The sequence below is a fragment of the Leishmania panamensis genome (genome assembly GCF_000755165.1).
Source record: "Leishmania panamensis strain MHOM/PA/94/PSC-1 chromosome 17 sequence".
In the NCBI taxonomy this organism is placed as follows: domain Eukaryota; phylum Euglenozoa; class Kinetoplastea; order Trypanosomatida; family Trypanosomatidae; genus Leishmania; species Leishmania panamensis.
In genome coordinates, this window is record NC_025862.1 from 171,688 (window position 1) to 191,483 (window position 19,796).

The window sequence follows — 19,796 nt, forward strand, 5'->3', positions numbered from 1 at the left end:
AGCGAGCAACGCCCTCCCCCCTCGCAGTCTGCCGCCAACGCAGCTGCGTAGTGCACAGCGCCGCCGCTCCTGCGACTTCCTTCACTCATGACACCGCCACTGAGGGAAGCGGAGGTGGCAGTGGCCTGCAGCGGGGCGGTGTCTCCAGACTTAGGCATCCATCTCGCCGCCAAACAGCATGCTTACCTGCACGTGCTGCTGTGAAGAACCCTCACTGTCACCGGAACCCCTGATCATAGGAAGAGCACGGCGATTACACACTCAAACGCCTGCTCTAGTTCATCTTACCAGACAGAGCTGGCACCGCTTGGTATTGCAGATTTGGGGAAGTAGCCAAGGAAAGGGTAGACAGGCGGGATACGAAGGTGAGTCACAGCGCGGAGGAAGGGGGAGGGAAGCATAAGCGCGCACGCACCGCACCGCACCGCACCGCAGAAAGAAGTTGAGCCTGTGCGCGACAAGGCAAGCAAACTCTCCTCTTTGTTACTTGTTTTTTTTTGTTTTCCTCAGCATCACGTGTGCACGTCGCGGCCAGCGCTGCGTGAGTGCGGAGAAGAGCGAGGGGCCATGCATGTGCCGGGGCGAAGCGGAAGCGAAGAGGGGGAAAAGCAAGAAGACGTATGCGCAAAGCGTAGCCAGCGACAACTTGGCAGGTGTGAAGTCGCTGCGTTACCCAGCGAACCTTGGCGTGCACCAGGAGGGTAAGAGAGGGGAATGAGGACTAGCCGCGCACCTTCTCCGAGAAGGTGAGCGTAGAACAGCTGTGTATAATGCCCCTGCTGCCCTCTAGCCCGGTCTTCTGATATCGCCTCGTTTGGTGGTGTGAGAGTGAGAGGAGGAGGCCGGAGATAAAAAGTAGAGGAGGACGATGTTGTCCTTCCCAGCGGGTTACACACAAATCGCGTTGGCTTTTCGTTTGCTGCAGCTTCGAGTGTGCACAGAGGAGCCACCAAAGACATCCTCCAGCGCGCAGATGCCCTCCTCCCACTCCCCCCCCCCCCGCACCCCAGTGGACACGTCATTACTCTTCCCCTCCGTCCTCCTATCCACCACTCCCTTCGATCCATCATCGCTGTCTCAGTGCACGCGGCGACGCAGGAGGGGTTCCTACTCTCCTTCTCTCGATGCCTCCTCTTGGGTCTTGTGTATACGCTTTGAGAAACCGAGAGAGAAGTGGGCAAAGTTGAGGGGTACCATGCGGGTAACAACGCCGCAGCGACACGGCTGTCGTAACACCCCTCCATCTCTGTCACGCCCCACCTCGCAGCTTTAGATCGTGCCAGTCCTGCTCCATATGACGGCACAGCTGCTCGTAGTGTACCTCGTGTGCGTGGAACCGGCCGTCGACGTTGGCCGCAGTGGATGGTGCGAGGGAACCCTGGCTGAAATCTGCTGCCTCGATTACTGGTGATGGCGACAACGCCCCTGTCGTCGGCTTCCCCAGTAGTGTCGTTGCCACGGTGACGTACATGCGATGCGCATCTCGGACTTGTCGCTCAAGTGAGCGCAGTTGCCAAGACTTAGGTGGATTGGAAGCGAGATCAGGTGCGATACGCCGCCGCTGGGATGTGGCAGGAGCACCGTCGGTGTGGGAGATGAGCGCTTCTTCTGCCCAACGCAGATACCGCCACGCGCCATCCAGCACGGAGAGGGCTAGAGTGTCCCACGACAGCGCACGTGTCTGTCCTCGGTGCGACAGCGCCGACCAGGAAGCAACCCCGGGGACCTCACTGAATTTACTCTGATGTGGAACATGCTTCAACACCGCCGCGGCAGCAGTGAAGTCGGAGCGCCAGCTGTATGCCTCCGCAACCTCCAGCAAGGAGCCGTGCACCTCAAGAAGACGCACCGCCTCCCCAAAGAGGACCTCGGTCTCCTCCGTGCTGTCACGGGGGCCGAAGCGAGAGAACAACATTTCCGCACTCCGCTGTGGTGTTGTCGTCGCCACGGCCAGAGGCAGAGGTACAGTGGCGACTGCGTCAGGCTGCTCAGAGCGGTACTCCTGTGAAGACCCCCTCGCGCTAAGGCGGCGCGCACTCGCATCAGCTGCTCCGATGCACTGAGTTGATGCTCTTACTTTCTGATTTGTGCACCACCAATCCAACAGCCAGCGTGCCGTGGCGTCGCTTGGCTCCAGTATCCCTTGCCGCAGCAGCTCTTGCACACGACGCGCTGCGCTGCAGGAGGACGTCGGTTGAGGAGACTCCGACCGTCTCGTCGAAGTGTCCGCTACGTGGCAAAGAATCACTTCGAGCAGCAAGTACTGGAGTTGCAGCTCCACTGGAATGGCAGCGCTGTGCAGGAGCAGTATATAATCGCAGAGGAGCCCCTCCAGTTGGCGCCGCCTCTGGTCCTGCTGCTGGGGGTGGCGTGGCAAACAAGATGACTGAAGGGCTGTCCAAGTGGGAGAAAAAACCGTCTGTAAAATGAGCCGCTGTAGCGCAGTGGAGCTGATTGGGAGCCCACCAGACGTCTCAGAGCTGCCCGCCCCACCTGCAGAAGCCAAGGTGCTTTCAAGCTCCACTGCAACGCAGCGGAGAGAAAACTCGGTTTCGAGCGTGAGGTTCGCCAGTATGCATTTCCATAGTGCGTACAACTCATTGCCTGCGACGTGCAGTGTCGACGTGGTGGTCGTGCACAGAAGACGCCGCAAGATATCGACCTCTGCGCACTCCACTTGGTCAGCCTGGGACACTGCCGCAGCGTTGCCATCGCTATCATCGCCCGCCAACCCCACCACTTGCCCGGCTAGCTCCCGTAGAAGGCCGACAAGAGCGTACACGCTGCCCGTGCTGCGGCCCTTGGCCAAGGGAGCGGAAAACATCTGATGGCGCCGACACAGAAAGCGCACGTAGGAGCGGACAAGTCCAGCCGCCGTATCGCCATTCAGGGTGTTTACGTCGAGGTCCTGCCCTTGCTGCCGCGGCCAAGGGTACTGGTCGCCGTGCTCGCTCCCACGGCTTAAGTCTATAAGCAGACGCCACTCCGCCACCCGCGCGGCGTCTACACGGCACACGCGCAGAGTTCCGTCCGACGCGTTGATGACCAGTGGAACCTGTGAACTCGCCAGCCACTGATAGTCGCCGTAGACGACCGGCTTACCGCCACTCAGCGCATCTCGACTGCCGCCTGCGCATTCAGCTTCACAAGCCTTCACCACTGCAGTTGCGCTGCAGCAGTATAGCGGGTACATCAACGGTACAGCAGAGGCGGCAATGGGGTTCTCCCACGCCGTCAACTCCAGCATTGAGCTCCTCAAGACGGACAGCATGGAGGGGAAGTCGGCCGATGGCGCTTGTCGTTGCAATGCTGCTTTCCTACCACGCGAACGATAAAACTGCTGCTGCCGGTGCTCAGCAGCTAGTTCGCTGGTGGTGGTGACCTGAGCACCGCTAGAGGCGTCAGCTGACGGATGGAACGCTGTTGGTGGCGGTGGTAGCGATGAACGTGACGCTGCTGCGAAGGTGTCGTCGGCGCTGTCAGTGATGCTGATGCTGCTGTTGCCCATTCCTTGTGAGGCTGACACCGCGCCTCCTCTAGCTTCCCACGAAGACGCCAGCTCAGAAAAACAATCCGCTGAAGCAGCGGTGCTGGTTGCGGGACTGGCAACGGCAGGGTTGGGGAACCGCACCCTGGAGTCGATGGCACCGGAGGCCACCGCCTTCCATAGATAGCGCCGCGCTGTCATTCGCCTTCTCGCATGGTGAAAAGCAGCAGTGGCTCTCATTTGCGACGCACTGCTGATACTGCAATCGGCCAGGTCGAACACAGCCAACTGTGCCGTGGCTGGGGCGTGGATCACGATGAGGTTGTCAACCACTTGTACGCAGAGGTGGCCTAAACTCGGTGGCCGCAGCAGCGTTGCGGTGAGCTCGTCAGCCTCTAGAGTGTCTGCTAAAGGGGCTGGCACAGCCGCTTGCGACGCACGAGACGCACACGAGGTTACCGCAGCCAAGGACAGTTGCGCAACGTGGATGAATGAGCCACCACACACCCCAGGCGGCGGCGCAGACGCTGTGGCCAACGACGCCGCTGCCTTGAGCCGCCTCAAGAGCGAGTCGCCGCCTGATGCTTCAGGTGCTGACGCTGGAACGCTAGCATCAGTAACTCCGCTACTCAGCGCTCTCCCCGTCTGCGACACACCGGACAAGGGCCGGCCTCTGCTCCCTTCGGAGGGAAGGTACATGTGCAAGTTCATCACCGGCTCATGTTGGCCGCCGATGGTGCCGAGACCGGCCAACACGTGATACACAAACGACTGCCCATAGACCGTCAATACGCCCAGCATCGAGGACAGCTGATGCGATATCTGCTGAGACCGGAGAACCGGCAGCGGCAGATCCGACAAAGCAGCAGCCGCAGCCCCGGCGGCAGTGTCGTGTCTTGAGGTGCAGCTCATGTGGGGGGTAGCGCGCAAGCTTTCTGACAAAGTCAACTCCGTCCACGTACACAATTCCAGCGGCGAAGAACTCACCTCCGCTATCCCGCTCGACCTCGTGCTTCGTTCGTTGTCCACGGAGGACGCCCCTTGTCCCCTGTACACCTTGATGGGCTTCACCACCGACGGCCGAGCGTGGTTAAGGCTCAGCAGCACACGACCTCGCGCATCGTAGGTGCACCAGTCAGAGCGCGTGACGTAGCGTTGCAGTACGCTGATCATCACCAGCGCGGCCCCATCGCACACACCGCCAGTGGTAGCGAACGACGTCGTGAACGATGAAGGGGCGAGTGAAGCCGCTGTCGCCGCATTCGCAGGAGAGACAAACGGGGCGTGCGACGTCGTTCGCTCGATGCATTCCCCTTCACGCGTGCCACCGTTTCCACACGAGGGCAGAGGTGAGGGCATCATGGACGCTGGCGGGGAATGAGGTGGCTGGGGTGAGAGTCCGAGGCCGATCCGGCAGCGCACCCGGATAAGATCGACAGTGATCGAGGAAACACAAAGGAGGTGATGATCAACGTACGGTGGCGACGCTGCCGTCGTCGAGGTAGCAGCGTCAGCAGCGCTGTCGCACCAACAGAAGAACTGTATCGGGTACCACGCTTCGCGGAAGCGCAGCGTGTTGGGGGCGCATACAATCCTTGCCAGCGGGCGCGCGAGCGGAATCGAAGATGCTTCGATGTAGTCCACACCTTCAGGCAGTACAGGGCACTCCATGATGAAGACTGCCATGACGGGCGGAGGGGTGACGCGTGCATCATGGCCCGAGACAGGCACGGACCCCGATATCAGCTCTGATGCTCCGTCGCGGCTGGTCGAAGATGCAGATGACGACAGCGCTGCTGGTGGCGGTAGCGGCACAGCCATTAACACCGACGCCGAGCTGCGGAGCTCCGCGTGCGGCATTGGCAGACGACGTGGTAGGCAGAGTCCGCTAGTGGAAGCTGTGGTGCAGCAGGACGGAGAAAGAGGGGAGGCCCACACCTGCAAAGGGTTCGCCATTCGCAGGCACGCCGCCGCCGCTGCGCCACTAGAAGTGGGAATAGAAGATTGAGATGCCGGCGGTGCTGACGGAGAAGGGCGAGAGGGCAAGCAGGAAAGTTCGCCATGCGCATGCGGCGAGCAGCTGCGATGGTGCGTCCTAGTAGTCGATGCCGCGGTGTAGGCTGGACGAGTGGCGTTGTCATGAGTAGTTGCAGCAGTGGTGCTCCTCTCCGGTCTTGAATACCTTTCCAAGTCCGATGGCGTTGCTGCAGCAGCGCCGCTCCAAGTTAACGGCACACAGAGAGTGATGCTGTCCTCGCAGACGAGGATGACGTCTTCGGCGACGTCGTCGAGGTGCATCGCACGTACACGAAACGAGAGTGACGCCGCTGCTGGTGTCACCTCCGCGGTGGAGGTGAGCAAAGAGTCGTTGAGGGAAAGCCCCAGTTGCATGACTGAAGACGGCAGTGGCTCGCCCAAGTAGATGAACGAGGGGGCGTCCACATCTCCATCAGCGTGGCTGTGCTCGGCCGACATGGGTGTCGATGAAGCTCGCCACACTGCGCGACGGGTGTCACTGTGAGGGTTTAAGAGAGAGCGTTGTATCAGCGGAGACAGTGTTAACGAGAGTAGAAAGGTAAGGGGTGCAACGGGGAAGGGGGAGGAGGGGTTGTCGTTAGCGAGCGCCCAAGGTGGGGCCAAAAGGGCAAAGCGAAAGCGGTAAATCCACACATAGAAAAGCAGCTGAGAGTGAAGCGGCACGGGGGGAGGGGGGTGGCGGCAGTGATGGATGATGCACGTCCGCGCGCGCGAGAGAGAGAGAGAGACAGCTAAGAGTGACACAATGTGAGAAAGATTCGGGATGGTAGGGATAGTGAGCAGAGAAAATACTAAGCGTGAGATGGAGCGAGGTGAGGCGCACGCAAGGGAGCGAGGGAAGGAAAGTCCTTAGTTGCTTACAAGTGTGCTTGATTGGGGACTCACGGCTGTGTCACTGAGCGAACCACACATGAGACGCACATGCATACGTAGAACGGGCAGCTGCTTGCATGTCGTTGCATCATCCGCTCGTACTTCACTCCCCTTCCTTGTGTGGCGCGCATTCCATGAGTAGTCCTTTTCGGTTGTTTTATAGTGGCTGAAGGAGTCGACCGGTGTTGTGAGAGGGCGAAGAACACGCCTACGCACACAGCCACCTGCAAACAGAGGGGAGGGGAGAGGGGAAGAGGAGATACCGTGGACGGGGGAGGTCAGGGGGACGTATCTCATCCTAGAAGGACGAGGCGCCCTGCATGTAGCGGTACGGAGGACTGCAGAAGCCCACGCTGCGACCCCCACCCCTCCCCTCCATATCTCCCAAACACACCCACTCGTCCTCCTCCTCTCGACTTCATCTGCGACTACCCACTCGATTTATAAGCACCACCGCCTTAAGAGAACCGACACACACACACACGCACACCGACACGCATAGGCAAACAAGACGCGACAAGAGAAAGGTCTGCAAACAGTAAAGGTGCAGAGGAGAGCGGAGGAAGAAGGATGAACACATGGCTGTTGAGCGGAGTTCCACTGAGGGAGGAAATCACCACCTGCATTCTTCCTCCCTCACCGACATCCGGGGCACTGCCCACAGAGACACTCATGCGCTCCTGCGCGCACACACACACGCTGTCGACTTCCCCCTCTACCCAGAGCGAGAAAGAAAGGAAAGGAAAACAACAAGAGCACTTCACACACTTCACCACTATCATCAGCCTACACAAGGCATCTGCACAGCACCAACAACAGGAAAACGCGCGCCGCAATACTGCTCATCGGTTTAGTACCCCAGCTCTCGGCGCAGAAAGCCCTTCGGGCTTGTCAGCCACGCCATATCGTAGCTTCGGTACGCCATAATCGAGTAGAGAAACAGCATGCACAGCGCCGCAGGGGCGAGCATCGTGTGCAGCAGCACGTCCAGCGCAACAGAGATAAAAAAAACGCTCGTCAGCAGCGGGAAGGCGGCGTAGAAGCGCCCAAGGACGTAGAAGCCGCAAAGCAGCAGGAAAATGTGGAAGCCACTCGGAGTACGCCACTTCACCCAACTCCAGTACCGTGGCATCTCATCCACGTTGCGTGCCATCCACTCAGGCAGGAATTTATAGTAAAAGTACTGCGTGTCAGAGACGAGGTTGCGGTAGCGCCGGTCCAGCGTCGGGCTCTTCGTAATCAGTTCGTAGGCCTTGTTAATCTGGTTGAGGCGCGGGATGTCGCCGGCGCCATCCACCGCCATGTCCGGGTGAACCTGCTTCATAAGTTCGTGGTAGCGCAGGCGGATTGTCTGTGTCGATGCACCCGGCTTCAGGCCCAGCACCTCCCATGGGTTATACCCGCTTACGTGGGTGTTGACGGCGTTCTTGTTCGCCTCCTCAGCTGTTGCCGCGTGCCCGTGCGTGCGGCGACGCTGCTCGCGATGAAGCTCCTCTTCGGTGGGCTTTGTCGCACCGCGTGGTGAATCGATGTCGGCGGGGACGGTGCCGTAGCTTGGGCTGCTGCTGGACTGCCAGCGGCGAGTCGCTGCCCAGGCAGAAGAGCTACATGTGGTGGAAGCACACAGCAGCACCGGTGCGGCGGCACGCAACAGCCCAAGCGAAGACGTTGACTGGTACGACGAAGATAGAGCAGCCAATGGAGGCGAGCGGCAGCAAGAACTAGCAAAGTGAGCGGCGGGCATTGCCGCCACCGACCCCTGTGTGCAGCCCCCGCGATGGAGAAGCGCCGAGGTCACCGTCGATGCCACCGTACCGCGGAGCAGCATTGGAGAAACAGTAGCAGAGAGCGCGAGTGAAAAAAAGCGAGGAACACCCACAGAGAGAGGGGAGGGGGCGCTGCGACATGTGGGCGCGTGCATCCATGTCGGTGAGTGGAGTGATGCACAGAGAAGGATGCGGTTGGAGAGTTGATGAACAGGTCGACAAGGAGAGTCCAGGGGAGGAGGTGGTGGTGGAAGTAAAAAGAGCAATGGCGACACAGCAATAGAGAAGGTTTGCAGCAAGGATGTCGCTGCCATTAAAACCCAAACGGGGTTCGCTCCTTCACCACCACCGCCACCCCCCCAAAAAAAAAACGCCTGCCATCAGTAGGGGGATGGTAGAGATCAGTAAACGAGCCGTAGAGAGGGGGGAAGCGATGATGGCGATCCTTCACCGCAACGGGAGGCGAGCATATCTACAATATCCGTCGCACCCTCCTTCACTAAACCCCCCCTCCCCCATCTCGGCAATGATCGAAAACAAGAAACGGGAGAAGCGCCACAAGAAGAGAGCAACGACAACGACTGGGCAAGTGCGCTGAAGTGCACGCGTGCAACCTCTGTAGGGGACACGCTCCCCCCATAATTGCCAACACCTCCAGGCTTCCCTTGGCGAGCAATTTCGTTTCTCTTTCTTTCTCTCTGGTGCTCAGAGAGAGAGAAAGAGAAAGAGAAAAAGAGAGCAGAGTCACTTATCGAGCTGATAGTTAAGCGTGCATGCAGATCACTGGCTAATTACGTCGCTAGAAGACGCGCCGTCCACCCACTCACCTCTTCATAAGGCACACAAAGATATACACGAAAGAAATATATGCACAGAGACATCCACCATCCTCTCCGCCGCCTAGACACAACCCCCGCCTCCCCCCTGTCCGTCCCGCCTCCTCCCGTTCACATGAAGTAATGCGTGTAGACCACCGAGGCGACAAACAAAAAAACCAGCTCAGTACGGCGGCTATAGTACAGGGAGAGCGACCACACCACCAGACAGAGACCTACCCACGCCGTCAGCGGCCCGTACGCGTAGACAAACATGAAGAGCAGGAATGCCATGATAGTGAAGGCCACGTGCGCGCGGTGCTGGTCTTCCAGAAGAGAGTCAGAGAGAGGGGAAACGGTGCCCGGCGGCGCCACAACGATGACGATACCAAGCATCGGCAGAAGCTCATGAACGAGAAAAGCCATAAAGAGGTGGTAGAGCAGCACCGGCAGTGACACAGGCGACGGCGAAGCATCGTAGAATGCATCTCCTGCCGTGCTGCCAGAGTCCATGCCCCCACCACTGCGTTCGAGCAGCCGTCTCGTCCACAAGGCGGGCTGCCTGACCACTTTCGGCGCTTCCACTGCCAACAGAGCTTCGGTGATGGAGACGACCATGCAAGGCGCTGCACCGCCGCTAGCCACGCTTGCATCACCTGCGCACACCTTCAAGAAGACGGACGCATTCACGACTAGTTGCCCACCAGCGTAGCGGCCGTCCCTGTGGTACTCAAGTGCCGTCTGGGCATGCCGGCGGCGTCGCAGCATGTCATCGGCAAGCTGCGTGTAGGCTGCATCTACAGCTGTCTGGTTCACGTTCAGGACCAGCGGAGCTGCGAGCGTCGTCTGCCCGACGCCAGTGCCGGCACGGCGAGTGTACGCGTGGTTCTGCCGCAGCACAACTGACAGCTCAGCCGGGGTACTCGAGAGCAGAACCAACGGCCGCTGAGTCGCCGGCAGTGCCCCGCCATCAACACCGCGAAGGCGATACAGGACGACATCCATGACAATGGAGAGTGCTGCACCGTCGCTGCGGCCGCTGAGCTGCAAGGCCAGGTGCCCAAGTGCACGGTGGGCGGTGGTGGGGCAGACCCAGTCGAACTGCCAGCGCCGCGGCACGCGTGCAGCGCTGTCCCACGGTAGGACGAGCGGACGGGTGAATCTTTCGCCAGCCCAGCTAAAAAGTGGCGTGGCCGCCTCGTTTGCAGATGTGCCGCGGGTTGTGATTCCCGCCACCGATGCAGTCGTGGATGTCGTGCCAGTAGCAGCAGCAGTGTTGGAACTAGACGATACAGTCCACACGCCTGTCAGGTCACCCGCCACGTAAAAGGTGGTGTCAGCCAGCAGACACCCGCGGCACTCGGTGGCGATGCCTGGGACGGCGAAGAGGATCTCCTCCACCTTGCAGAACGGACGAACCGCCGGAAAGGCGTTTGAAAAGGTCGCCGTAGCCGCCACCCCTGCGCTATCGGCGCTACCGCCCGTTGATCGTGGCTTTGAGGCGCTCGGCTGCACCTGGGCAGCGTACAGTCCTGTGTATTCCTCAGCCCCCGTGACTCCTGCATCACGCGGTTGTCCGTCGAGCCAACCACTATCACGACGGTCACGACGCGACGTCGCCGCTGCGGCATTGGCAGAGAGTGGCGGTATCGTTATACTGGTGAAGGTGTCGTTGTAGCGGTACACAAACCGATGGCTCTGCAGAATGGCTGGGTCGCGGAGCAGTTCGGAGAAGAGGTAGTGAATAAAGTGGGATCGGTACACCTCACCGCCCTTCATGTACCGGTGATGGCTGCTGTCGAGGCTGTGATGCTCCACAACGCTGAAGCTGTTAATAAGCGCCACGTTCGGCGGGGCCCTCTGACGCGGCAGGTCTAACGGTTCTTGAGCATGGTAGACGGCAGTGCCGTCATGGGGTGCAGCTCTCGCACGCGAACCTGCACTGTGGCCGCCCTCGCCGACCGACTGGGTCCATGTGTCGCCGATAAGCTCGATCCCGAGCTGGAAGCCATAGCGTCGCAGGTCCGCCTCGCACAGCAGCAGTGGGCGGCCTGGCGTCGGATCGAAGGACGGCTCAGTCGGCTGCGCTGGCTCGTCCCCCGGCGCCGTCGCAGGGTCGAGTCTCGATGGCCCGGCAGCTCTGACACCGCCACTCCACCAGCTGCCGCCCTCCCGCCTGCGGTACCGGCGGTGGGCTCGCTCTTCAACCGTGGGGTCCGGTAACACCATATTTGCAGAAGAGCGCAGGTGCAGACGCGCCAACGTTGGGCGGACCTCCACTACAAAACTCGCATCGGTGGAGGTGGCCGTGGCACTCGTGGGAGGCCCACCCGCAGGCGTCGACCACCACGCTGACGCGTTTGACGCCCCGCGGCCTGTCCTTCGTAACGATGGAGCCACAAAGCTGTCCGGATGAATCGCATTGTGCACCGTCACACGCAAGTAGCGAGGGAGCTGCAGGCGCCGCAATAGTGCGTCGCTGTCCTGGTGCTCGTTGTACTCCTCAGGGGTTAGCATCCTAAAGTCAGGACATGCATGCAGTTGTAAGTACAGCCGCTTGCGGGAGCCGGCTTCCACAGCCACCTGTAGGCCACACCGCATCTGCTCGATGCACGCAGTGAGCCCCACATCGAGGGTACGCGATGCGCCCTCCTTTGTCTTCGGTAAGGCAGGATTCGGAATCTCCTCCAGCGTCACCGCGTCGGCTGAAAAAACGGTCTGGGCAAAGTTGGCGCCGGTAAGCTCGAAGGTCAGTACCGGCAGGCCGCCCTCTATCTCGCACTGTTTCACCACAGGAGGGTACGCCGACAGCGCCGGCGCCATGTCGCGCACCTCCACACGACCGAGCGGCACAAGCGAGTACGGGTTCGCCACAGTCGGCTGCACCGCGGGCTCAGTGAGGGAGGGTGGCGGATCGATGGTGGTGCCGCACAGGACGTCTTTGTGCAGCGCTGTCCGCAGGAAAATGTCGTAAGGAGTCGCGAAGGACTCCTTGAGCGGAAGACGTATGCGCAGCACCGCCACCTCGTTGCCCTGCGCGACACCTTGGTAGGCCCGAAGCGCGTTCGCTAGCCGCTCCATCGGTGACATGTGCGACAGTGTGTTCTGCCGCTCGCGCTGGTGCAACTGCTGCTGGCGCGCCTCCTCTGCCAGTGCGGCCTCCTCAGCCTCCTGCCGTGCCTTTCTCGCCGCCTCGAGGACGCGCAGCTGCGTCGCTGTCACACGGCGATGGCTCAAAGCGTTCTGCAGATCGACCGGCAGCCCAGTCACGTCAATGCCATCCGCGGTCCACTTGCACTGGTGGCGAATGCGCTCCACCTGCTGCTCCATTTCGGCAAGGGATATGTAGTGCTGCTGTCGCTGGGATGACGGTGACGCCCCTTGGCTCACTGCAACAGGTTTTTGCCCTCGCCGTGCGCGCTGGGTGTACCAGCAGCCGCCAGGAGATGGAGAAGTCGATGATGATGATGTTGAGGGGCCATCACCGTGCGTCTCGGAGAGGAGATGCTCCAGCGAACCGAAGAGCACGTCGCACGGAACAGTGGCATCACGCACGGCGAAGGTGTAGTCTAGCCACTCCTGCGCGGTGCGGTCGACGCGGCCATCGGGGCGGTTCGTCTCTGTCCAGTATTGCAGTACGTCGGCGCCGCGCACGGTGCCGTCTACGCACTTGTGGAGCAAGCTATGGTGTGGCATCTCGGTTCCCCAAGCAGGTCCGCTGCTGCTAGAGTCAGCGACGGTTTCAGCTTGGCTGGCACCATGCACTGCCTCACCGGAAACGGTCAGCATTGCTGTTCTCCACGTCCGATTCAGCTCCGTCTCCGCTGACGAAGAGACGATGAAGCCGCCAAGTTGCCTCGGGTGGCTAAGGTCAAGTCGCAGCAGCACTGTCGCCTCTGACGCCTGCTTTGCGGAAGCCTGCGGCGGCCCTCCAAACCCTGCGGTTCGGCCGCTAATGTTCACCTCGTACGTCACGTCGTCCTGTACCCCACGCAGCCCCACCATCGGCCGCATCGTCACGTTGGCACGCCGCAATGTCGCAGGCTGGAGCACCGGCAAATAGCGAATGCCCCATGCGCAGCCCTCGCTGCTGACCTCGCCTCCCCCCGCACTGCCATCGCGGCCCAAGAACGTAGACGCAAACGAAGTAGCAGCGTCGCCGAAGGTGTGCGGCAGCCCAAGTTGAAAGAGCGGTGAGAGGCCAAAGCGACCTGCTGCAGCGGCGGTGCCATCCTGCCGACCCCCCTTACTCCTCCCGCGCGCCCCGCTGACACTGGCGGCGACAGCCGCCTCAGCGCCGGGGGCGCCATCGATGATACGGGTGGAAATAAAGTCACCGTGGAAGGGGCACGCACCAGTGGTGTCCGATGCATCACCTGCAGCGCCCCCATCGCCCACCCGATCCGCGTACACGCCTGAGGCCGCCACCAGCGTCGGTGTAGGCAGAGAAGATGGTCGCGGCACTGCCACGAACAGCGGCTGCGACACCTCGCGCGCTGAAAGATGACGGCTCGCCTTGACCGTGAACGATACGCAACGGCCTGGTAAGGAGGAAGCATTCGCCGAGGTGTAGGACGGGTTAAACCACTGTGTTGTCGGTGACACCCACCACGGCGTCGCGCACCGCCCGCCGCTGAGCCGCTCCACCTCGCGCGCACCACGCTTGACGGTGTCCTCCAGCGCTGCGGGGTCGATAAGGCGCACCTGGCTCTGCCAAAACTGCACGTCTGTCCGAGACGGCTGCGACCGCCACCTCGTCCGCGGAGACGACGTCGGGGACTTCCGCGAATTGTCCTTCGAGCCTCGACTTTCCGTTTCAGGTGCTCCCTCGGTATGCAGGCACAGTGTGATGCGCCCCTTGCCGGTGTAGCCATCACACTCGTGATCCATAGAAGTCGTTGCGGTCAGGTAGGCGGAGACGCGCTCCACCTCGTAGTAGCCCTTCAACGCGCACGTGTGCCCCTCCATCCGGCCAAAGATACTGCGAGACGGCACAAGGTCGTAGTGGAGGTACACCGTGCCAACAGCGAGCGGTTCCAGCACGAGCACCTCGCTGCCAGGGCGAGAGTGCAGGCCAAAGTAGGTGTGAAACGCCGCACGTGCGGTGCCGTCAGCGGTAGAGTCATCTGATGGGAAAAGAAAGGCCGCTGCTTCGCCGTGGCTGTAGTTGCGGATGCTGCGCAGGCTCATGCGCGCCTGCGCCGCAACATCCACAGCCGCAGACGCACCAGGGACTCCCATTCTAGTCGCCAAGCGCCAGTTCTGCGTTGAGGATGTCGTCAGGATCACCGCATGATCAGCCAGAGTCACGAGGCGGTGCGAGGGCAAATTCTCTGTCAGTACAAGAACCTCCACTGTGGCGTAGTCAACGAGGATGCGATGCTGCGCCATGGATGCCGCTGACGCAGCGCGTCTGCTGGTGCCAGAGCCGCTAATATCCTCGCCTAAGGCAGTCCAAGAAGAGAGTGGGAAGGTGGCGTCCGTAGATGGCGGGAGAAGCCGGTAGATAGACCAGCGCATTGTCACGACGCCGAACGGCAGGCCATGCACGAGAGTCTCCGCCCGCGTGTCGTGCTCGAAGTGAATGCCGGTGAAGTTCACACTCGCCGTCCACACCGTGTTCGCATCCGTCGCCAGCGACACCACCTCCCACTGGCCAACGAACTCATGGGCGATCTCGTTCGGGATGGGCACGGCCTGCAGTGCCGCAGTGTCGCTGCACACATACAGCTCCTTCTCCACCACCTGCGCGTGGAACACGTCGAGCATCTCCGTAAGAGTCACTGGCGGGCACACATTCGGGTTCTCAGGATCTGGCAGAGAGTGCGTAATGGTGTAGAGCCCTGGCGTGCGCAGCCCCTTGATGAGAACTGTCGACCCGCCTCTGCCGCGGGCCACGGCGGCCGGGTGGCGAGGTAGCGACTGAAACTCGACGCTGTCCATGAGTACCTGCAATCCTATGGTGGTGGAAACGGTCGGGACGATGCTCTTGACGGCCCACTGCGCCACAGCCGGGTCTGACGGGGCATCCACGTGCAGGACGGCGCTCTTGCCGACGATGTGACGCGCCCTGGCGAAAGGGTACGTGTTAGGGGGCGCAGTGTAAAGTTTCTCCATGGGGATGATGGAAGGGGGCGCAGCGGCAGCCTGCGATGGCGCAAAGCGCGTGGCTCGCGAGAAGGAAGGTCGCAGCTGTTGCTGAGGTGCCTTGCCGCTTCTGTTCGGTGTACCAGCGCTGCCGCTGGCGCCTCTGGACGGCGGCTTGAGCCTCGACGACGGCGGCACCACCTGCAGCGACTCGGCTGCGTTGTGGCTAAGCACGACGAGGGCGGTAGGCGGCAGCGGACTTGGATAAACGCGCCTCATTAGAAACCAGTCACGCTGCTCTGTGTGCGTGACGTGATTGGCGACGGTCAGCTGACAGAGTGCCTCGCCGACACTTGTCGACGGCGGCGCCGCGGCGCTGCCGTAGCGTTCTGGAGTGTAATAAAGGACTGAGTGTGTTGGGTGGTGTTTCTCTGCCGTCATGACCGCCGCGTCGGGGCATACCCATGTGAAGTCGTAGCCGTACACCGAAAAGAGCTCCGGGTAGCGGGAGAAGGTGTACTGCGGGGCGCAGAAGGGCAAGACAGCTACAGCAGGGGCCGGCGGTGACGGCAAGACCGTGCCGTAGCGCTCATCCCCATGAACGACGCCGCTAGGGTTGATAGCGAGGATGGCGACGTAGCCCGGCTGCTCCACACACATGCCACGCCGCACGAATTCAGGATTTTCAGCCTCTACCTCGGCGCTCAGCACCGCAGGCGAGCCTCGCACGACGTAGTCCAGCAAAAACAGCGATGCGTTGCCCACCCCAGCGACACGCAGTCGGCGCGCCTCTGCCTCGTGCTGAAGCGTATAGGTCTTCTCCAGTGCAGTGTCGAGCTGCTCATCGAGCTGTCGGCGGTGACGGTGACATGTTCGCCTCTCCGATAGTTGGGCAGCATCCTCTGCCGGCAACGACGATGCCTTACGTGAGTTGGGCCCCTTGCTCGTGCGGCACTCATCCCAGAGCAGCTCCTTGTCCTCCACCGACTCACTGCTGCTTGTCGAAGTGTCGGCACCCCACTCATCGGTACCAGCACTGCCCAATAGCGTGTCCTGCTGCTGCTGCTGCTGCACATCCACGCGGGTTCGCCTGCGCAGCACCATCGGCCCGTCATCGCCCGCCACGTAATCATGCTGCGCGTTCCAGAGCTGGTGAGTAACTGCATCCTCGACAAGGTGCAACTCCATCTCGAAGTAGTTCTGCTGACTTGTGTGATTAAAGAAGTACCCTATGTCAGCTGCAAAGCCGGCGATTGGTATCACGCGGCGATGACGGCGGTGGCGACTGACAATCTCACCCGTATCTGTCGGCACAGATCCGTCTTCTAGAAGCGCCAAGGCGGAGACGTTGACGCGGGTGTAGGCAACCTCAGCCACCGAGGGCAGCGCAAACGCTTTCGCATGAGGGTACGCGGTGCGCTGCTGAGGAGCGTTTTCGTGGAAGAGGACGTCCGGTGGCCGCTGGCATCGCCGCAGCGAGTATGTCGTCTCCACTGCCGCGACGAGGTTGTGCACAGACCACACGACATCGCAGTGGTGGTACGGCTCCACACCGCACGCCATCAACGCAGTCACGGGCCTAGGCACGACATCCGCACTCATTAGGGCCAACGGCCTCCCACCATCCACGGCAGTCGTGATGATTTGCGACTCCTCTTGCTCCTCGGTTGAGATGGTGCGCTCCACCAAGTACGGCGGCTGCCGCGCCGACACGCACGGCGGCACGTGCCACTCCGCTACCTCATCCTTACGCACCTCACGCGGTTCCACGAGCAACACGCACCCTTCTTCTGTGTAGATGGGCGCAAACGCCGGCGCTATCGGCGGGGGTGGCAGGGCGACCACGTTAATCTGGTACTCGACGTGCGTATCCGGGCACTGCGACGTGTAGGCAAAGGAGTGCACCGCTCCGTCCAGGGCAACAGTTAGCGACAGCGCTTCGCCAGTGTCCTTAGCAACAAACTGGAGAGTGCCACTCGGTAGCGTGCGTTGCACGTTGGGTACGTCGTTCGTGTCCAGCTCTGCCACGAGCTGCTCATCCACTGACAAGACGCGCAGCGGGGGGCGCGAGCGCCAGTAGCCGGTGGGTACTCTGTCGCTCAAAACATCCGCGCTGTTGCTGTCACCGCTATGGGGAGCATCCTGTTGCTGCTGAGGAGCTGAGGGAGACGTTGAAAAGGCTACGAGCGACGATGTAGGCTCTGCAAGAGGACGAGGAGCCGACACCGCCCAGCGGCGTGCATGCATAGGTAGCTCTACAGCGACCACGCGCGGGTAACTCGCCAGACGTCGTACCACCAGCAGCGGGCGAGAATACACCTCCACAATGAACAGTCCAGAGGATGTCGCCCCAGCACTCAGGGCCGCTGGGATAACTCTGGTGTACAGTGGATCCAGGTTCGCCTTACTAATCAGCCGCTCCTCGCGCACGGTAACTCGCGCCACCCACACCACCTCGTAAACGCCGCGACTGCCCATGCTCAAAGAGGCGTGTACCTCGCTGACGTCCCGTCGCGCATCGGGGGCCGCTATGCACAGGGGCAGCGAGGCGGTACCTGTGCTTGGCGCTGCCGCAGAAGTAGCTGCCGCGCTGCTGCGTGCCTTGCAGCGGTAGTATCCCTCGCGCGCCGCCTCCGCAAGCTGCTGTGGGTCGGCGAGCCACGTCGTGTTCGGCACAGTAACCTCCAGCTGCGGCTCCACTCGCATTCGCAGGAGTAGCTGTCGCAGCACCAGCGCCGACACGTCCTGCTGCTCCCCGCACGCCGTCGTCGGCCCGGCGGTGGTAATGTGGCTCTGAACCGCCCACACCTCGCGCTCCTCCAGAACGACAGGATCGCAGACATCATCCACGTCGCGCACGAAGTAGGCGACAAGGTTGCGGCCAAGGAAGAGAGGCACCAACGCACCGCCGGCCTCTCCGTCCCCGTCTGTTTCATCGGCATTCCGAGCCAGCGCGGACGTGTTTACGTACGGGTTGGCCATCACGCGAGTGAGCTGCTGTGGCAGTGGCTGATCGCGTAGCGGTGTGTTCTCCCAGTAGCCGTAGTAGGCCAAGGGTGGCCGGCGGCCGAGGGTAGCGCCGCTGCTGCCAGTGTGGCTGTCACCACCGACCGAGCTGCGTCCAATGCCCCTGCCCCACCAAACGCTGCTGGCCGCAGCGCTCGCACTGCCGGCAGAATCGGCCGACGAGGAGGTGGGGAAGGAGGAACGTAGTGGGTAGTACGGGTCGAGGGCGGCCATCACGGCAGCACGTTTCATCGTGCCGTTTGTCAGTCGCATGGATCGGCGAAATCCAAAGTGCGGAGTAGGATGAGCGGATGGCAGCGCCCATGAGCGGTTCAATGGCAGCCGAAGGACAAAACGACCATGTGACACCCGCTCAGTTGATGCGATGGCGGTAGATGGCCAGAAGACCGTCTCAGCAGTGCGGACACCCATCGCAGGCTCACCCTGGCCTTGCTCTCCCTCAGAAGCTCCTGCCCAGCGGGCATGAAGAGCTGGCGCGAGCGGACTGCGCGAAACGCGCACGGAGACCTCGTAGCGCGCATTCGGCTCAACAACAAAGAAAGGACTAGCGGCAGAGCTGTGCGGAAGGAGACTGTTTGTTGAGGTAGGCACCTCCGAAGCCTCGACATCGCCGCCAGTGCCGCTCGCAGAGCGGTGTGGCACTGTCAACAGCCGCGAGTGCCGCAAGGTGAGTGGGCCATATATAGGGGAAGCGCTGAGATCGCTACGACCACCACTGCTGTGATGGTGCCTATCAGTCCAAGACGGCTTCCCCAGCGGCACGGTGCTGCCGGCCTCCTCCTCCGACTCCTCTACGCTGCGCACTGTCCACGTAACCAGTGAGGTGGGAGGTACTGGTGGGGTGACATGGAAAGAAACAGCAAAGACGACGGTGTCGTCAGCGCCACGGACTCGGCGAATGTGCGGTACTAACTGGCGCACATCGGCGCCGTGAGTGTTGGGCGACGATGTCGGCACCCCGCAGTGAGAGCCGAGTCCCACAATGTTGATCGGTGGCAGTGCATCTCGCTGCATGTGCAGCAGCGGCATCACTGTCAGGATGTGTGGGCACTTGCACTTGAGCACTTGGTTCGTAATGTGAAGCTGTATGTCGGCCTTTGCCGCCAGAGATGCCGCGCTCACTGGTTCGTTACTCTCCGCCTCCACCTCCCCATGTGTTGGGACAGCGCGAGCGCCAGTCCACAGTGCAGTAGTGGAATCAGTGATAGCAGCCTTCGTGTGTACAGCGTGGTGGGAGCCGAATCCACTCCTTCCACTACCCCCGGAAAGCGATGGGGAAGATGTTATTAGCTTGAGCAGCGTCGCTGGGGTGAGAGCACCAGTTGTCAGAACCAGCACGTCACCATCGCTGTCGTTGTGTTCTGCCACATCTGCATCCGTCAGGACGTAGCTGGTGTTGTACACTCGCCGGCGGTCCCATGTATCCACGACAAGGATCAGAGTCTGGGGGAACAGCTCCCGCTTCTCGGCTGGGCTCAGCACCTGGAACGGCGAGGCCCTCAGCAACTCTTCAAGAAAAGCATCGTACAGTGCCGTGCTTCGCAGCAGCGTGCCGTCGAACTTGTACTGGCAGCAGAGGCTGAGCTTGAGTGTCAGGCCGACGGGCAGTGCGAGAGTGTGCGGGGTGAGCAACTCGCCAGTGGTGAAGGATCCGCTGGCCCACGCAACAGACGAGCGTGGGCACGTGAAGTCCGCCGCACACAT

The 19,796-nt window shown here is 61.4% G+C and overlaps 3 protein-coding genes across 3 annotated transcripts; all 3 read right to left on the reverse strand.

Moving 5' to 3' along the window:
- Nucleotides 1–1,249: 1,249 nt before the first annotated feature.
- Nucleotides 1,250–5,962, reverse strand: LPMP_170410 (hypothetical protein; the record flags this gene model as incomplete). The annotated part of the gene is made up of 1 exon (XM_010699430.1): nucleotides 1,250–5,962. One exon carries the CDS (start codon nucleotides 5,960–5,962, stop codon nucleotides 1,250–1,252), a length of 4,713 nt encoding a protein of 1,570 aa, XP_010697732.1.
- A 1,285-nt stretch (nucleotides 5,963–7,247) lies between these two features.
- On the reverse strand, nucleotides 7,248–8,141 carry LPMP_170420 (hypothetical protein; the record flags this gene model as incomplete). Its single annotated transcript, XM_010699431.1, has 1 exon — nucleotides 7,248–8,141. The coding sequence occupies one exon, from the start codon at nucleotides 8,139–8,141 to the stop codon at nucleotides 7,248–7,250; it is 894 nt and encodes a 297-aa protein (XP_010697733.1).
- A 969-nt stretch (nucleotides 8,142–9,110) lies between these two features.
- Nucleotides 9,111–19,796, reverse strand: LPMP_170430 (hypothetical protein; the record flags this gene model as incomplete). Its single annotated transcript, XM_010699432.1, has 1 exon — nucleotides 9,111–19,796. One exon carries the CDS (start codon nucleotides 19,794–19,796, stop codon nucleotides 9,111–9,113), a length of 10,686 nt encoding a protein of 3,561 aa, XP_010697734.1.